Below are 17,421 nucleotides of genomic sequence, written 5' to 3'. Positions count from 1 at the left end.
GGCCATGCTCTCCATTGTCGGAGGCAGCAGTATGCCTCTGAATATGGTATGCCTCAATATGCTCACGGGAATCGCAGGTGGGGAGAGCACTGTTGCACTCAGGTCTGGCTTCTGGGCTTCAGATTAAGGTATCTGGTTGCCTACTGTGAAACCAGGATGCTGGACTAGATGGGCCTTTGCTCTGATGCTGCCGGCTCTATCTATGTTCTCATGATCAGAGAAGAAGAAGAAGAGTTTGGATTTGATATCCCGCCTTTCACTCCCTTTAAGGAGTCTCAAAGCGGCTAACATTCTCCTTTCCCTTCCTCCCCCACAACAAACACTCTGTGAGGTGAGTGAGGCTGAGAGACTTCAGAGAAGTGTGACTAGCCCAAGGTCACCCAGCAGCTGCATGTGGAGGAGCGGGGAAGCGAACCCGGTTCACCAGATTACGAGACTACCGCTCTTAACCACTACACCACACTGGCTCTCAGTTCTCTCTGCTCAGTTCTCTGTTTCTCTGCTTTATCTCTGCTTTATCAGCTCTCATTTTAAGAAACACTGGGGCAAAGCCAGGCTGAACATCTCAGGAAAGGGTTTGGCTCTCAATAAATTTACACCTCCTGCCCATGCTAAGCAGTTTTTTTCTAGGCAGCAGCCAAGTGGAATGCAGCGGGGAAAGGGCATAAGCTCAATGGCAGAGCACCTGCTTTGCATGCAGATGGTCCAAGGGTTCAATTTCCGGGATATCCCTGTCTGAAATCCCAGAGCTGCTGCTGCCAATCCATGAATGCAATCCTGAGCTGGATGGATCAGTGGTCTGGCTCTGAATAAAACAGCTTCCTATGTTGACAGAGCCTTGTAACCCATTCATGAAGCTGGCCTTGCTGAAACCACAAAAGAATGCCTAACAGATGTAATGTCATCTGATGGCCATGGGCAACTAAAGTCAATCCTGCAGGGGGATTTCTTTTCTTTTCTTTTCTAAAAAAGAACATAGGATTGTGCACAGTGCAAATTAAAGCACTCAATAACTCGGAAGAAGGAGAAGAGTTTCTCAAGGAAATTCCCTGTTGCTCAAGCAGACTTGCAAAAAAGTTAACTGACATTCTCCAACATCAATTCTTTTTCCAGCATTTGCAATCATAGACTGAAATGAGGATTTTTTTTGGGGGGGGGGAACCCCAGTGCAAAAAAGGAGGAAAAAGTATATTGATACTTGGTAACATATTTAAAATCAGCCAAGACGTAGTAGTTAAGACAGGTGAGGGGAAACTTTGGCCCCCAGATATTGCTGACCTACTTCTCCCATATCTCTGTTCTTGGCCATTATTGCCAGTGCTGATGGGAGTTGAAGTTTGGCAAAAACAGGAGGGCCAAAGGTTCCCATATTTAAATTAAGATTTAAATTAGTTTCCCTCCATGTCCAAAGCCTTAATGTGCAGAAATCAAACCAAAATGTGTGTGCGGGTATACGCACTTGACATTCTAAAGGAATATGTCTTAAAAATTTACCTTGTTTGTGTAAGATTTGGTATATATTCCTAAATCTGGAACTCCTGATGTGCTTTGGTTTGCATCTGAAACTCCTGAATGTGACTACCTGGCCCCCAAATTCCCCCATCCCAAATCATTCGCCCAATTATTCTATTCTGCTTTTTTACAGAATAGCAAAAGACTCTCAAACACCTTTAATCCCAATAGAAATAGAGGCCTGTTGAGAGGGCTACCCCTGTTATAATGGTTGTGTACAATAAAAATCACTAACACAGCATAAAGTTGTTAAACCATCAAACAGAGCAGAACCAATCAACACAGAAATTAATTCTTCCCTCCCTCTCAAGAAAACTCCCCACCTGGTAAAACAGAAACTGAATGATGTTATGTCACAATCAGCATTGATCCTCACAATGCGTTGCCATTCTGGGGGCACATTTGAGGAGAAAATGGTGACTTACTAGGAAGAGTTCTGGCACCAGAGGCAGCAATAGCAAATATGTTCTTTAGAAAGAAAGCAAATGAGCCATGAACACCACCCAAGGAAATGGAGCCGCAGTAGTTCATGCACTGGGTACTTCAAGACTGCGATATGCTCTATGTGGGGCTTCCCTTGTGCTTGATCTGGGAACTTGCAGTTGGTGCAGAATGTAAATAACACCTGTGCTCAGAAATTGGTATTGGTTGCTGATTTGCTACTGGGCCAAGTTCAAGTTGTTACTATTAGCATATAATGCCCTTAACATATTGGGACCAAGTTTAGCTATGAGACTGCCTTCTCCTAAATGTGCCCACTCAACCACTTCGATCAGCACAACACACTGTTATAGGTGCCACATAACAGCATTTGTAAGAACTCATCCATTTAGTGTTGTAGTGCCTGTACTTTGGAACTCCTTGCCTACTGAGATCATCCAGGTGCCCACACTGTACTCTTTTTGGCACCTGCTAAAAACATTCTTGTCTACCCAGAAGCTTAGAAAGCTGAGGTAATTTTTAATCTGCTTTAGTATTTTAACTTTTCTATGTTTTAATGTAAGATTTTTTAAAATAGCGGTGTATAGATTTTATAAAACATACACACACACACACACACACACACACACATATATACATCTTTACAGAATTTGTGATAGGACCTTTAAAAAAACCAAACCAAAACCAAACAAAATGGCTGACAAGTACAATTCCTCCCCATTCACCCCAGAAATTCCTCCTTCAGAAGGAAGTGAAATCATCACCCAGCATCAATTTTTGGAAGACTCCTACTGTGTGCGTTTGTGTGAGAGAGGTGAGCTGAATGAAGAAAATGGGAGAAGCCATTGTGACCCTCCTACACCTCCTGAAAAACCAAAATGACCTCTCCACTTTCTCCATAGCAAATGGGGCACCAACATTTAGTGCAGCAGGGAAGCTTTAAAAAAAATACTGTTGTTATTTATTTTCATGGCACAGAACATGAATTTTGAGAAAACAATTATTATAACAGTAAACAACAAACAACTTGTCCTGATAAAATTACAGACTTTTATCCTGCCATGAATGATCCTTAAGGTTTTCTTTTACTCAGAAATCATTTCTATTTTACCACTGTAATCAGTGGACCTACACTGGTCATGCCTATTAATCTGACCGGGCCTACTCAGAGTAGGCCTAACATTGGCAACAGACCCTCAGGCCCAAACATCAGACAAACACTGCTGCAACAACTGCCCAAACCTCCTCATGTTCCTTCCAAGAAGCTGAAAGCAATTCTTTTCACTGCAAATTAAAACAATGGCATCTCTTTTTCTTTATCCTCCTTTCAAAATTACCTATGTTAATAAAGGCGCCACCACACTGTGCTTAGTGAACTATTTAATTATCTTTGAAAAGTGAGGAGAGGGGTGGAGGGGGAAGAGATGGATCAAAACAATAGTTTTTCTGTGAAAAATAAATGGCTAAGCCCTGATTAAAATGTTCTCATCGCCTACAAAGAAATGATACAGGGTTTTATTTTATTTCTGTTAACGCACATTGAAGAGCACAAAGTTATCATGGAGGGGAGCACTAGGCATTTTTTTGGCAACATGGGATGAAATTTCCCGCCCTCTCTCTGCAAGAGAATTGGAGGTTTCAGCCATTCTGCCTTTTCAAAGCAAATGGCGAAAGGACATTTTTTCTATTCAAGCTGCCACCAGCGCTCATTAATCAATGCCAAAGTACTTCAACAGACCCAGGCTTGAGACAAAGCTGTTACCAAACCATTGGCTGGAGGCTTTATTTTCCACGCCAACTGCTATCTTGAAATTTGGACCTCATCTTCCAATAGTGCTCTGGCCAAGGTGCTTCTTTCCAAAGTTTGGTTTATGTTTTATAAATGCACATGGTGATAGGACAAAAAAGAGAAAAAATGTAAATTATCATCTATTACTATTAGTTATATCCCACTTTTCCTCCATGGAGTTTACATGAATGTCCTCCTCTTCATTTAATCCCCACAACAACCCAGAGAAGTACATTAGGCTGAGAGACTGTGACTGGCCTAAGGTCACCCAGTGGGCTTCATAGATGAATGAGGGTTTGAATCCTGATCTTGTAGGTCTAGAGAGTCTGACCCTCTAACCACCATACCACATTTGTTCCTCCCAAGATCCTTTTCCTGATTACAACATACAGGTTGGAAGTCTGTGATATTAAGGTACTTATCAAGTCTGTTAAAATTATGTGTGTAGTAACAAGAGTAGGAGATGCTTTCTTCATTTCATTTTTAATTTGTACACTGCTGTTCTAGATTACTGTACTCAAAAAAGTTTACAAAATTGACAAAAATATGCAACAACAACAAAATCACATTGCCATCCTATAACATTTCAAACTTCAATTAAAAGCAAAGTAACAGAATCCAAGATTCCATATCATATCTGGTATCCTAAGTATTTTAAGATAATAAGCTATCAGCAAATTACAGTGGACGCTTGGGTTGTGAACGTGATCCATGCGGGATGCACGTTCACAACCCGCAGTGTTCGCAACCTGCAGCAGCGCGTCTGCACATGCGTGGGTTGCGATTCGGTGCTTCTGCACATGCACAACTGCCGAAACCCGGAAATAACCCGTTCCAGTACTTCCGAGTTTTGGTGGTCCGTAACCCAAAAAAAACCGCAACCTGAAGTGTCTGTAACCCGAGGTATGACTGTATAAAACAAAATCACCCCCATGAATTACAGTAACTTAAGTAATGACAACCAACTCAACACGTTCAGACATTTCCCCATCATTAGTAGGAAATCTATCGCAGATGGCACAAATATTTTGCCACGTGATACCTGTGATATTCCACTTCATAGGAAATGATCAGACCACTGGTTCATATAACTCATTAGTGTCCACACTGACTGGCAGTGACTCCACTAGGATTCAGTCAGGAATCCTTCCCAGAGATGAAACTTGAAGCTATAATATGCAAAGCATCATTTCTTATCACTGAGCAATGGCCATGCCCTATAGAAAAGGAGCAGCAGAGCAAGTGGTAGCTGGACCTCTCCAGAAGAGTCATTGCTGTGTAGTCCAAAGAGCAACCTACTAAAGGGACCAGCACCTGGAGGCCAAAAGCAACTCCATGTGAGAACTAGAGAAGCATAGTGGCTAAGAGACTGAATATGAACTAAAAATGTTATCCAGGACCGTAGCTCAGTGGTTAGAGCATCTGCTTTGCATGCAGAAGGTCCCAGGTTCAATACCCTGCATCTCTGTGTGAGGCCTGAAATGTCCTGAAACCCTGAAGAAGTATAGACCTTGGGTTCCCAGATGTTGTTGGACTACAACTCCCATCATCCCTGACCTCTGGTCTTGCTAGTTAGGGATGATGGGAGTTGAAGTTCAACAACATCTGGGGACCCAAGGTTGAGAAAGGATGGTGATGACAATACTGAGTGAGACAGACCAATGATCTGATTCAGTAGAACGAAGCTTCATAAGATCCAGCAGGCTCTTATATTATGTTCATACCTTATGGTGACAATGATGCAGGATGATGACTCTCCTCCATTCCTCGGTCCATTCACCCCAACTTGCTTGCCCAAACACTGCTGGTTAAGGGACTTGTAAGCCACCTGTGTATCTATTTCAAGCTCTGGAATGGGGATACAACACAGCTATGCACACACAATGTCAAAGCACTGCCTGATGGAGTAAGGCCTGGAAGTCCTGGTGCAAGACATGAAACGAAGCAGAAGGCGCGGCTGTCAAATTATTGGTGTCTCACGCAGAACTGAGAATGCCATGTTATCGGTGGATCGCTAGATCTTTGATGCCATAAAACAACCCAGGCATGTAGGAGGAAGGGGGGCTGAGGGGAAGAAGGAAAAAAACCCAGCTCTCTAGATAACAAAGGATCTCAGGCTGGCATCATTCATTGTCTTGTAGACAATGGGGAGACAAATCTGCGGAATAATGAGCTCCTTTTCAGCGAGCTGACAGATCTGTTCCATCTCAAGTCTAATCTATGGGACCTAATGTTCTTTACAGTGAAGGCAGCCAAGATGTTCATCTTCAGCTTTGCCACTCTCTTTTGTTTTAAAGTCAACAACTCCCTGGGGACAATAGAGAAGCACAGATGGATACAAACCGGTAGGAAGCCTTCAAAACGGGGGTCTGAGTTGGCTCAAATCAGCAAGAAGCCTTCAAAAGAGGGGTCAAAGCTGGCTCAAACCATAACAGAGCCTTCAAAAGGGCTCTAGGTATGGCAGAAGATGATGCAAGGTTGCTATCCAGCAATCAATCAGCGCTGAGTCAATGGGCCAGTCACACATTTAAAGTGCCATGATAGCATTTTAAACAGACTTTGCTCCCCGTCCCCAAGAAAGGGAACTGGAGTTTGTTAAGGGTGCTGAGAGTTGTTAAGGACCTGTATTCCCCTCTGAGCTACATTTTCTGGGAATCTGAGGCGAAAAGCTAGGGAGCCAGAATAATGTGTATCCCCCCCCCCCCATCCTCTTCACCTACAGAGCTCAGGTAGTGTATCCAGTTCTTTCCCCCTCCAAAAAACCCACACTTCATTCTTCTCACAGTCTATAAAGGCAGGTAAGGCTGAGAGAAAGAAATTAGTTTAAGGTGTTTATCCCTTTCTCAGAATACTAGAACTCAAGATCAACCAATGAAGCTGAACACTGGGAGTCAGGGTGAAGTACTTGCATCATTAACCCACAGAATACAGAATCACAGACTTGCAGACTTGGAAAATGTCCCAAAGGTCATCCAGTCCAACTCCCTGCAATGCAAAAAGTCACATCTAAATATATGCTATCACAACATATAGTGATGGCCACCAAATCTGGACAGATTTTTTTAAAAAAGGTTTACACACAATTCATGGAGGACAAGGCTGTCAATGGCTACTTGGTCATGATGGCAATAGAGCCCTCCAGCATCAGAGGCACTATGGCTCTGGAGATCTGCTGATGAGGAATGCAAGAGGGCTGTTGTGCTCCTGTCCCGCCTGCAGTCTTCCCATCTGGTTGGAGACTGTGAGAAGAGGATCCTGAGCTATTGCTTACTGCCTATTGAGCCCCTCCCCCCAGAAATGTACGATTTAAAACAAAGAATACATTCTAAAACCGATTCTAAAAACAATTACAACTGAAAAACATATAAAAATCAGTTCCAGTTTTAAGAAATGTTGTAAGAGTGCTTAAAAACTTTCTTCCATCTAGTGATCTTGGGGCTGCCAGGAATAGTCTTCTTCAGTCACCAAATGCCTGGATAAACAGGAATGTTCTTAAATCCCTCTTGAAAGATGGAGACAGGTGCACTTCTTTTGGGTGGGCATTCCACTACCAGGGAACCACCACTGAAATGGCCCTGTTGTGGATCCATAGGAGCCAACTCCTAGGGGCTGAGGTTCCTTCAGCACTCTCCCCATAAAATATTTGAGGGGCTGGGCTCCTCCCAAAGTTAATGAGCATTGCCATTCAAATAGTGTGTGTTGCATCTTGTGATCAATTATGCAGGGTAGAGTTTACCTGAGGCCCTGATATTTTATTCAAGTTGGCACTCCCGCGTGGGGGGCAACCAGGCAGTCCTCGGTAGCAACACTACGAACAAGGCCTTCCTTGTTGGTCATATGACATGAGGTGGTTGCTATTGGGGAAGGTGCAATTCACCTAATCTAGCAGGGCTCTTCTTATGTTCCTATGCCTCTCCCCCATGCTATCCATGCTGGGCTTGGGAAGGTCTGACTGTCTGATCTACATACATAGATTCTCCAAATGGATTTAGAACCCTGCAGGCTATGTCAAGGATGGGAAACTTGTAGCCCTCTAGATGTTGCTAGATGCCAACACCTATCAGTTCCAGCCACTATGCCCAATTCTCAGGGATTATGGGAGTTGGAGTCCAGCAACACTGATAAGAGTCACAGTCCCCATCCTTGCACTACACAGGGTGATATGTCACAACACCAGAGAGTCTATTAGATTTGGCTAAATGAGGGCATCACTGAGGCCAAGTAAGGGCAATTTAAATGGTTAAGCTAACATAGTTACAAGTGTTGAGTCCGACAGAAAAAAGTACCAGAAAAAAACATCTGCAACCGATTTGTCTGTAACGCACGATTCATTTGTAAAACTTTCTGAAAGCTTGTGTGTCCATTTGAGTTTGTAGAGAAGAAACATCTTGCAACTGAAACGGCTTTTGCTTGCAGCCAAATTCCTCTCCCCCCCCCACATTTTTTTGGAAGCCAGACCAATCTTCTTCCCTTTGGGGACCATTAACATATTGTCCTGAAACAAGCTGTTTATTAACTTCACTGCAAAAGCTGCCAAGGTGTTAAAAAGCTGATCCGTTTAGCACAAACTTTTGATGGAATATTTGCACTCCTCAATTTGACATCTTTCAAAGGATGTGATCCAGTGGCCAGCTGAACAGAACACCTAAGTCCCATTGTAATCAATTGTGCAGAAAGAATTAGGATTAAGCATACTGAAGTTCAAATTAACTACAAATGTTATAATGAGCTCCTTTGATTTTTCTGTTACTGTACATTGCTTTTATTTAAATAACACACACTATGAATTGATATTTATTTAAAAATAAAGAGCATGAGGTAGCCAAAAATAAGGCTACTTTCAATAGTAGTTGGATAATTTAGTATACCAGCATCTCAACCACTGAAATAAAATATGCTTCCAGGCATAGGCAAACTCCGGCCCTCCAGATGTTTGGGATGACAATTCCCATCATCCCTGATCACTGGTCCTGTTAGCTAGGGATGATGGGAATTGTAGTCCCAAACATCTGGAGGGCTGGAGTTTGCCTGTGCCTATGCTTAACCATGGCTGGAACTTGCTTATAGACATAAGTCTAATTCATTATTTTTATTGTTAATGCAACTCAATGGTCAGGATGACAAACTATTGAATAGCTATTCTTTCTTTCATTTCCACCACTTTCCTCCATTTTCTACCATGCCAAAATTTAGACAGGAGGAAAGAAGGACGTGTCTTTTTGTATTCTGCAAATTGGGGGGGCGGGGGGGGGGAGAGAGAGAGAGAGAGAGAGAGAGAGATTAAACATACCTGGATCTAGCAATAGGCTTCTGAGGGGTTGTTTTTTGCAGTACTACTCTATTTGGTCTGCAGACCATAAAAACCAGATGCAGTTATTAAAACAACCACAGCAGAGACAAAAGAACAACAAATACTCTCAAACTATTTTAAACCATGGATTCTGTTATGCTCTTATTCTAAAAGGCACAGCCTGTGTGCATGCAGAGTGGATAGTATCCACATAAATTAACATAATAGCATTGGACTACAAGAGCCTGCTGGCTTAGGTCAATGGCCAATCAAGTCCAGCATCCAGTTCTCACAGCAGCCAACCAGATACCCATTAGAGGAAGCCCTCTAGCAGGATTTGGGCACAATAGCGCTCCCTCCTATGGTTTCCAGCAACTAGCTTTCAGAAGCCTTACTGCCTCCAGCTGTGGTTGGTAGCTTTCACTGCCTCTTGTGGGAGTGAGTTCCATAGATTAACTATGTTCTGCGTGAATAAGTACTTTTTTGTATCTGTGCTGAATATTCTACTCAGAACAGACCCATGGAAATTAATGAACTTAAAAGTCAATTTCACAGTGTCTACTCTAAGAAGCACTACACTAGCTACAACCCAACAGATATTTACACAGATTGTGCCTTTTAAAATATGAGCATAATTCATGATTTAAAATAGTTTGAATATACAGATAATTTTGACTCAGGACTCACCTTCCCTTTAACATCCTTGTTTCAAAGGCTATAGCAAAAAACACTGTCACACTTGAGGAATTCAGATACCCCCCCCCCCAATTTCATAGAATCATAGAATTGTAGAGCTGGGACCCTGAGGGTCATCCAGTCCAACCCCCTACAATGCAAGAAGCTCAATAAAGCATCATTAGCAGTTTCTGACTAGCATTGTTTAACAATAGCAAAACAACAACAACAAAACCCCCAACTTTTTCCACCCAAACATGGAGGCTGAAATGAAGCCCTTCAGTAGATTTGTGTATAAAAAGACAGTGATCTCAGCTCGGTATGGATGATGAAAACAAATTCCTAGGTTCAGAATATGCTTAGAGACATCACTGTTTTTCAACTATAAAAGGACCTGAATTTTGCAGGTAGATCTTCAGAGTCTACTAGAAACTCAGGTAAATTCAACAACCCTAACCAATCAGCCGACCGCTGTTGCAAAGTCACACACATTGCTTGTAGCAATCAACAATGCTTTGTGCTGTAAACCTAAGAAGGCTGTCAACTGAGGAAAGGATATTTTAGCAGATTACTCTGCTTTTTAACAAACTACATTGATTTAAATTTAAACACACTTGCCTTATTTCCAAAATCTAATCATAGATGGCTTTTTCACATACCAAAGCAAGCACATGATGACGAAAAACTAATCCACTCATTCTTAGCAGAAAAGCCATTGTGTATATTTCCTTTTTCATTCAGCATTACAGTAACACACAGTTAATCCTGTAACACACCAGTATCAAAAAAAAGGCCTATTGGTTTTCAAAATACACAAACATAACCACAGAAAAATAAATCCTCAGTCCTTTGATTAGTCAACCAAAGCTCTGGTTGATTAATCTACCAATTAAACTGATTGAAGACCTCAGTTCTCGCTCTCTTGGAAAGGGCCTACCATCTGATTATTAACATATAATTTACAGGCCCTCTCTCCCACAAAAGAAACAAGACAATATAAATGCCACATTCATTTTAATAATACACATTGTACTCTGTGCCCAACATCTGCAGAAAGGTAAAACAGACTCCCACCCCTCACACACACACACACACACACACACACACACACACACACACTTCTTGACGTGTCCCTCTCTCTCTCTCTCTCTCTCTCTCTCCCATCCACGCCTGGGCTTATTGTTTCTTAAGTGACGGAAGGTTTAATCAAGAAAGCAGGCAATTCATCAATTGCAACGAGGCCGCCTGCGTGGGGCTGACAGCCCCCACATGGCTTTATACAGTGGAAAAACCCGGCCACCTGTCAGCCTCCAACCTTTTACGTTGGGATATACAAACGCACTCTGCGATCAATCCACCAGGCCTTCCCATCCGTCCCCTCCCTCTGCCTGATTATATTCCTCCTTTATGTTCGGCGCCGTCCGTCCCTCGTTATTGGCGGGGACAGACGGGGAGAGAGACAAGACAAGCTATGGCTGTTTATGCGCCATCGTAAAAATTTATGCACCCTTAAAGTGACTTATTCCCCCTTCTGTTTGACTCCCATTATTATAAATAATCCCCCCCCCCTTCCTACTTCTACTTCATTCAGGATTCTGCTTCACTTCCATGCTTTATTATCTGTTGCCCCTGTGTAAATACACATCCCTCCTTGGCCTCTGTCATTTCGCTGCTCTCTCGCTCTCTGCTTGCCCTCCTGGTTTAGAGAAGCTCAAACGATGCTACCTGAGATGTGTGGTCTAAGCAACCACTTTTAATTACGCCTCGTGGGCCATATCGTATGTGGGTGGAAACAGTATCTATAACCTAATTAAGCCGGTTTCTGACTTCTCAATCCAGTTATCGCCATTGTCTGCCACACTTCACTGTGACCAAGGAGCGGAAGTACAGGTGAGGCCATGCATATATAGAGAGAAAACAGGCTTAAAACAAAACACAGCTGGGCTTCCCACTGGGTCTTTTAATAGCATGCATGGCCTTCAGGAACCAGCAAGCAACACTTATAAAGGCATGGAGCAGATGACACAGGAGTGATAGATCTGCCGACAGCTACTAGCCATGACAGCCTGTGTTCACTTTCAAGTACTCTAGGGGAGGAGAACCTCTGGCCTGGTGGGGTCTAGTGTAGCCTCCCTGCCTAATACCTGGAACTCTCTCCAGGCCACACCCCCTCTCTGCAAGGACACACCCCTCACTGGCCTTCTTTGACATCCTCCTTGAGTGTCCTTTGCCTGGCTGGAATGTGTCCTTGGCTTCTGAGGCCTCTTGCTTGGTGTGTAGAAACCAGCGTACTGTACAATGGGGGAAGTTTCACATCCTTTGTTCCTCTTGGTTTTGCCTCTAGCTCCGCCCACCACTGGCAGGTGGCCTTTGGAAGAGAGTCCAGAAAGGGATGGCATCTCTCAGTCTGAAAAATGCTCCCCAGCCCTGAAGAATCAGATGCCAGGGGAAAGCAGCAGGATAGCATCACTGTTATGCAGTGCTCAAATTACCAGTGGGGGGGAGGAGAGGGATGTCCTAGACCCCTTTTGTTTTGTGGTGGCCCTGCTCACAACTGTTTTCAAAAGGCTAGACAGAGGGGGACGTGGTGTGGCTAAAATGAGTGAGGGGCAGAAATGGGGTTGGGTGCTCTAATAACCTTCCCACCCCAACTTTCATTTCCCCCATAATTTAAGAACTGCCTTCATGCTTGGTTGTGGGCTTCTGGGGCGAGGCTGCAGCTCAGTAATAGAGCATCTGTTCTGGATGCAAAAGGTGCTGGGTTCAAACTCCGGCATCTCCAAGGAGGGCTGGGAACATCCCCTGCCTAAAACCCCTGCTGGAAGTCAGTGTAGACCATGGGTAGGCAAACTAAGGTCCGGGGGCTGGATCTGGCCCAATCGCCTTCTAAATCCGGCCCATGGATGGTCTGGGAATCTGCGAGTTTTTACATAAGTAGAATGTGTCCTTTTATTTAAGATGCATCTCTGGGTTATTTGTGGGGCCTGCCTGGTGTTTTTACAGTGGTACCTCAGGTTACATACGCTTCAGGTTACAGACTCCGCTAACCCAGAAATATTACCTCGGGTTAAGAACTTTGCTTCAGGATGAGAACAGAAATCGTGCGGTGGCGGCAGGAGGCCCCATTAGCTAAAGTGGTGCTTCAGGTTAAGAACAGTTTCAGGTTAAGAAAGGACCTCCGGAATGAATTAAGTAAGTAACCAGAGGTACCACTGTACATGAGTAGAATGTGTGCTTTTATTTAAAATGCATCTCTGAGTTATTTGTGGGGCATAGGAGTTCGTTTATTCCCCCCTCCCCAAATATAGTCTGGCCCCCAACAATGTCTGAGGGACAGTGGACCGGCCCTTGCTGAAAAGGTTTGCTGACCCCTGGTGTAGACGACACTGAGCAATGTGGACCAATGGTCTGATTCAGTATAAGGCAGCTTCCTATGTCCCTGTGACTGTCCACTGTTGGAGAAATAATGCAGGGCCAGGTGGATCTGTAGTCAGATCTAGCCAAGCATTTGCAGTTTCCTTAATGCAACTGCGGGGTTCCCTCCCAAGCCAGAAGAGCCCATCCAAAACTGAGCAGAGCTGTGGTTTCCACGGAGGTGGGGAAGGGAAATCTCTTCGACTTCCTCCCAAACCTTCTTCCCCGATCCGGGATCATTGCCAGGGCAGCATTCCCGCTCTCCTCATTTCCAAACCAATTAAGACCACACCAGAGTAACAAGGGAGGAAATGGGGGGGAATGAACACCTACATGAATTATGCGATCGTTACATTCCATCTCTGGAAGAAACCTACAGCGGCAGCTTGAGTAAAAACAAAAACAAAACCCTACCAGGATTACCATTTGATCAGCCCCTTCATTAAGGTACATGAGTTAATGCCATGTTCTTCTGTTATAAGTGCCAGTCACCATTAACACATGAAAAAGCCAAGGAAGGAAAACCAGCTGACAGCACCTCCCCCCCCCCACTTTTTTTTTTTTTTTTGCATTTCTTGCAGTGCAATAGTACTCCCCTGCCAGAATTTCACAGCTTACTTTCTTTCCCTTTGTAAAAGATAAATCCCAGTTTCTCCTTGGCAGGGCCCAGCAAATTCAATGGGTCACTTTGCTGGATTACAACTCCATCACATCTAGAAACTCTTGATTCTACCCATGGGCAGCCAGATGACCCTGGGAAGCTCATGAAGAAGGTGTAGAAACTAGTTTGTCCAAGCATCTCTTATTCAGAGATATACTGTTCTTTTACATTGGGTTTGCATTTACTATATTTATTGTGGTGAATGTTGGAAGATGCAGGTCAGATAAAATGGTGTCCTTCTTCATTCAGTGCATACTGAAGCTATTGAATTTGCTGCCACAACAGGCAGGGATGCGGAGAGTGCTTTAAACAGAGGTTCCAACACGCATCATTGGGACAAGTTAATAATCATCCCAGCTGGACAAAAGCACTCAAGGACAAGGGTTGAGAAGGGCCAGTGAGGTGTGTTGCCTGGGAGGAGTCCAGAGAGCCAGAGAATCCTGGAGGGCTGGATTTGACCCCTGGGCCTAAGGTTCCCCGGCCCTGGCATAGCCAATTAGCAGATTAGACAAATCCATAGTAGAAAGTCTAAAAACAGCGCCTAGTCATGACTGCTATATGAAATCTATGGACTTCCAGCTGGTACAGCTCTAAACACGAGTTGCTGGGGCCCATCAGTGGGAAGGACTAGTGGGCAGCTGACACCAGCATAGAGAGATGAGGCTGGAATGGGACTTTTCCACGGACTGTAGCACCCAACTGAACCAATGGCTGCTACAGGCAACTGAGGCTTCTGATCACAGGGCAGTTCCTTTTAAGACTTATAAGAACCATGTCTGAGCCCTGCATCCAGCACCCAATCAGACCACCTGCTTCCGCGGACAACTTGAAGCTTCTGCTAGCGACATGGAGGATCCTTTTAAGACGTGTGAGAACAACATCTGAGCATGACACCCCATCTTCTGCAGCATTGCAACAGATTCTGAGCTTCGTCATGCTCCTATAAAGGTAGAGTGACTCTACCAGGTGACTGTTTGAGTTGCCTGGGCAGTCAAAGATGGCTCTGAGTTATCTAGCATGTTTTTTTTTTAAAAAAACCGAGTAACTAACACTTTGTCTTACCTGATATGGCATATAAATTGGAGTGCTGGTACTCAAAGTCTGGTCGAGTGCCATGCCCTTTCCCTCGAAAACTGGCCGGAAGTGTCAGAGATATATGCCTGGCAAGGAGAAACAAAACAAGTTGTTACAAGATCAAGGTTGCCAGCAATAGGAGTCCTAGAACCAAGCATGACCTGTCTAAGTCTTGAGATTGGTTTCCAAAGGTCTTGTTGCTCTTAGGAGGTCAACAGGTGGGTGGTAGGGCAAACAGGTTTCTTGGTGGTGATACCAAAACTTTTGAATACTTTGCTGATTTCCTTTGGGGCCAGGGTCAAGGAACAGTCGACTCTCAACTTACATGGGGCAGGATGCAAGTCAAATTGCATACGGTCAAAACACACTTTCCCTTCACCTCCAAGTGTTCTCCCAAGGGGATACAGAGTCTCCCAAGCCTGCTGAACACTCTTCCCTGCAACTCCAAATGTTCTCCCATGGTGAGTGTAATGGCGGGTTGGATTGCTGACTTTCCTCCCCCTTTTTCCAGACAAGCACATAAAGCTGAATTTGCCCAAGTTAAATGCACATGAGCTGCGAGTGGACTGCATTCAGAAAGCCCTAAACATTTCTGGTCCGATTCTTTATGTTCCGTCTCAATTAACGGGATTATCTGATGGTTTGGGTGGTTCTACATACTCCTGAGGTTCCGCAGGTCTTCACTAGGAACTGAGCCTTAAGTGGGGCAGGCTGGTTCCTTGTGGAATTCCCTGCCAGTAGAGATTAGGAAGGAATTGTCCCTGTCTTCTTTTAGATGTCTTCTGAAAACTGTATTGCTTCGATAGGTGTTTGCAGTATGTTTTTTGTTTTCTTTTTCAACCAGCCAATGATACTGTATTGATGTTTAACTGAACCCTATTCCTTTCACAGAGCTACAATTCCCAGAGTGGTTTAACAGTCAATCCCTCTTCCCAGGGGACTCTGGGAATTGTAGCTCTGGGAGGGAAATACGGTGGGCTCCTAACAACTTTCAGCATCCTTTAATAAACTACCGTTCCCAGGATTCTTTGGAGGGGAGAGCCATGAATGTTTATAAGGATAGGGTACTGCTTTAAACGTATAGTACAGATGGGACCTTATTTTAAGTAAGCGTTGCTGGTTGGCCAGGATGGATATAAACTTATTTATCCCTGCAAGCCAACAGCAGAAATGTGTTTTCCTTATGCCTTTAAAACTGCTTGTCATTTTATTCTATAGACAGGAAATTAGATGTGGAACATTCTCTTTCTCTCTCTCTCTCTTACACTTACACACACCCACAAGAAACCAACAACAGCCCAATTTATAAAAGTCCCCAAGTTCCTAAACACATATTGTTAAATGTGAGCAGCTTGGCACCATATGGCAAATCAATTACTAGTTTCAATTCCGAAACACAGACACGCACACACCCAACCCGAACAAAAGCAGGTTGGGGGAGAGAGAGAGAGAGAGAGAGAGAGAGAGAGAATGGAGGTGTGGAGCGGAGGAGAGAAACAGCAAGCCAGAGAGAGGAACAATCTGGAAACAATGGAAGAGTTGAAATGAACAGCGGCCGCCGGAGTTTTGAATACAATTAATCATCATTCCGAGCCAATGGGAAGCCATATTGACGCGGGGCCTGCATTTGAATATTTAATTAGGGCGAAGTTCTTCATCAAATTATTGCAGATTTGGGGGGGGGACTGGTGTGCGTGAGGAGGGAGAGCAGGCGCAACTCAAACCCCCAAATCCCTTTGATCGAAGCTGCCAAAAAGCTGCACCGAGCCTGTTCAAAACCGCAGGGCTAATTCCGATGCGGCTGCGAAGGCATTTAGCAAAAATAAAAAACAGAAGAGGAGTAATCATTGAAGTTGGCTTATTAGAAATGCATTGGGAGTGGTGGTGGTGGTGGGGCTCTGATCTTATACGAAGAAGTGGAACACTCAAATGAAGACGGATACACAGACTGAGTCGGGGGAGAGAAAGAGAAACTTGATTTGGTACTGTGGGGGTCCTTTTCATTTTCAACCATTGCTGCTACTTTTAGCATGATCACTTAACCAGGATTTTAACGGGCACAGTGTCATCACGTGGATTGAAGGCTCACCACTGGCTGCCATCACAAAAATAAGATGGGCCCTTAAAAAAATAATACACACCCTGGCTTTTGACCCTTTAGGTGTATCTGTTTAGGACTCTTTATTTTTCTGTTCGTAAGTTGTTTTAAACTGCTTTCGATCCTGTGCTTTAACTACTGTAAGCGGCCCTGGGACCTTGGAGTGAAGGGCAGGCAATCAATAAGCAAGTGCAAGCCCATTGTAAAAATTAAATAATTTATTATTTATTGAATTTCTAACCCACGCACCTTCCCAAAGGACCCCCGGGGTGGCAAAACAGATGTACTGTTTGAATGCAACAAACAAACAGCAGACATTCTAACACAGATTTAAAAATTCTAAAAACAATTCCAATTAAAAACATCTAAAATCAGTTACAGGTTTTTAAAATAATAATAATAATAATAATAATAATAAGAAGAAGAAGAAGAAGAAGAAGAAAATAAGTTTAGAACATTCCTCCAGC

The 17,421-nt window shown here is 43.8% G+C and overlaps 1 protein-coding gene across 6 annotated transcripts in view; it reads right to left on the bottom strand.

Annotated features, from left to right (window-relative positions):
• MVB12B (multivesicular body subunit 12B) overlaps positions 1-17,421 on the bottom strand; it is a 98,571-nt gene that overhangs the window by 42,550 nt on the left and 38,600 nt on the right. For 5 of the 6 annotated variants that reach the window (XM_083597068.1, XM_083597067.1, XM_083597066.1 and 2 more), the window contains exon 7: positions 14,845-14,942. In XM_083597068.1, the coding sequence (XP_083453194.1) occupies positions 14,845-14,942 (98 nt within the window). Of the gene's footprint in view, positions 1-8,232; positions 8,969-14,844; positions 14,943-17,421 lie in introns of those variants that run through there. The other variant, XM_083597069.1, reaches the window with a different exon arrangement.

This window comes from Podarcis filfolensis, assembly GCF_964270895.1.
Source record: "Podarcis filfolensis genome assembly, chromosome: Z".
NCBI classification, from domain to species: Eukaryota; Metazoa; Chordata; class Lepidosauria; order Squamata; family Lacertidae; genus Podarcis; species Podarcis filfolensis.
Note: the sequence above shows the minus strand (reverse complement) of the source record. Positions and strands in the feature narration are given on the sequence as shown.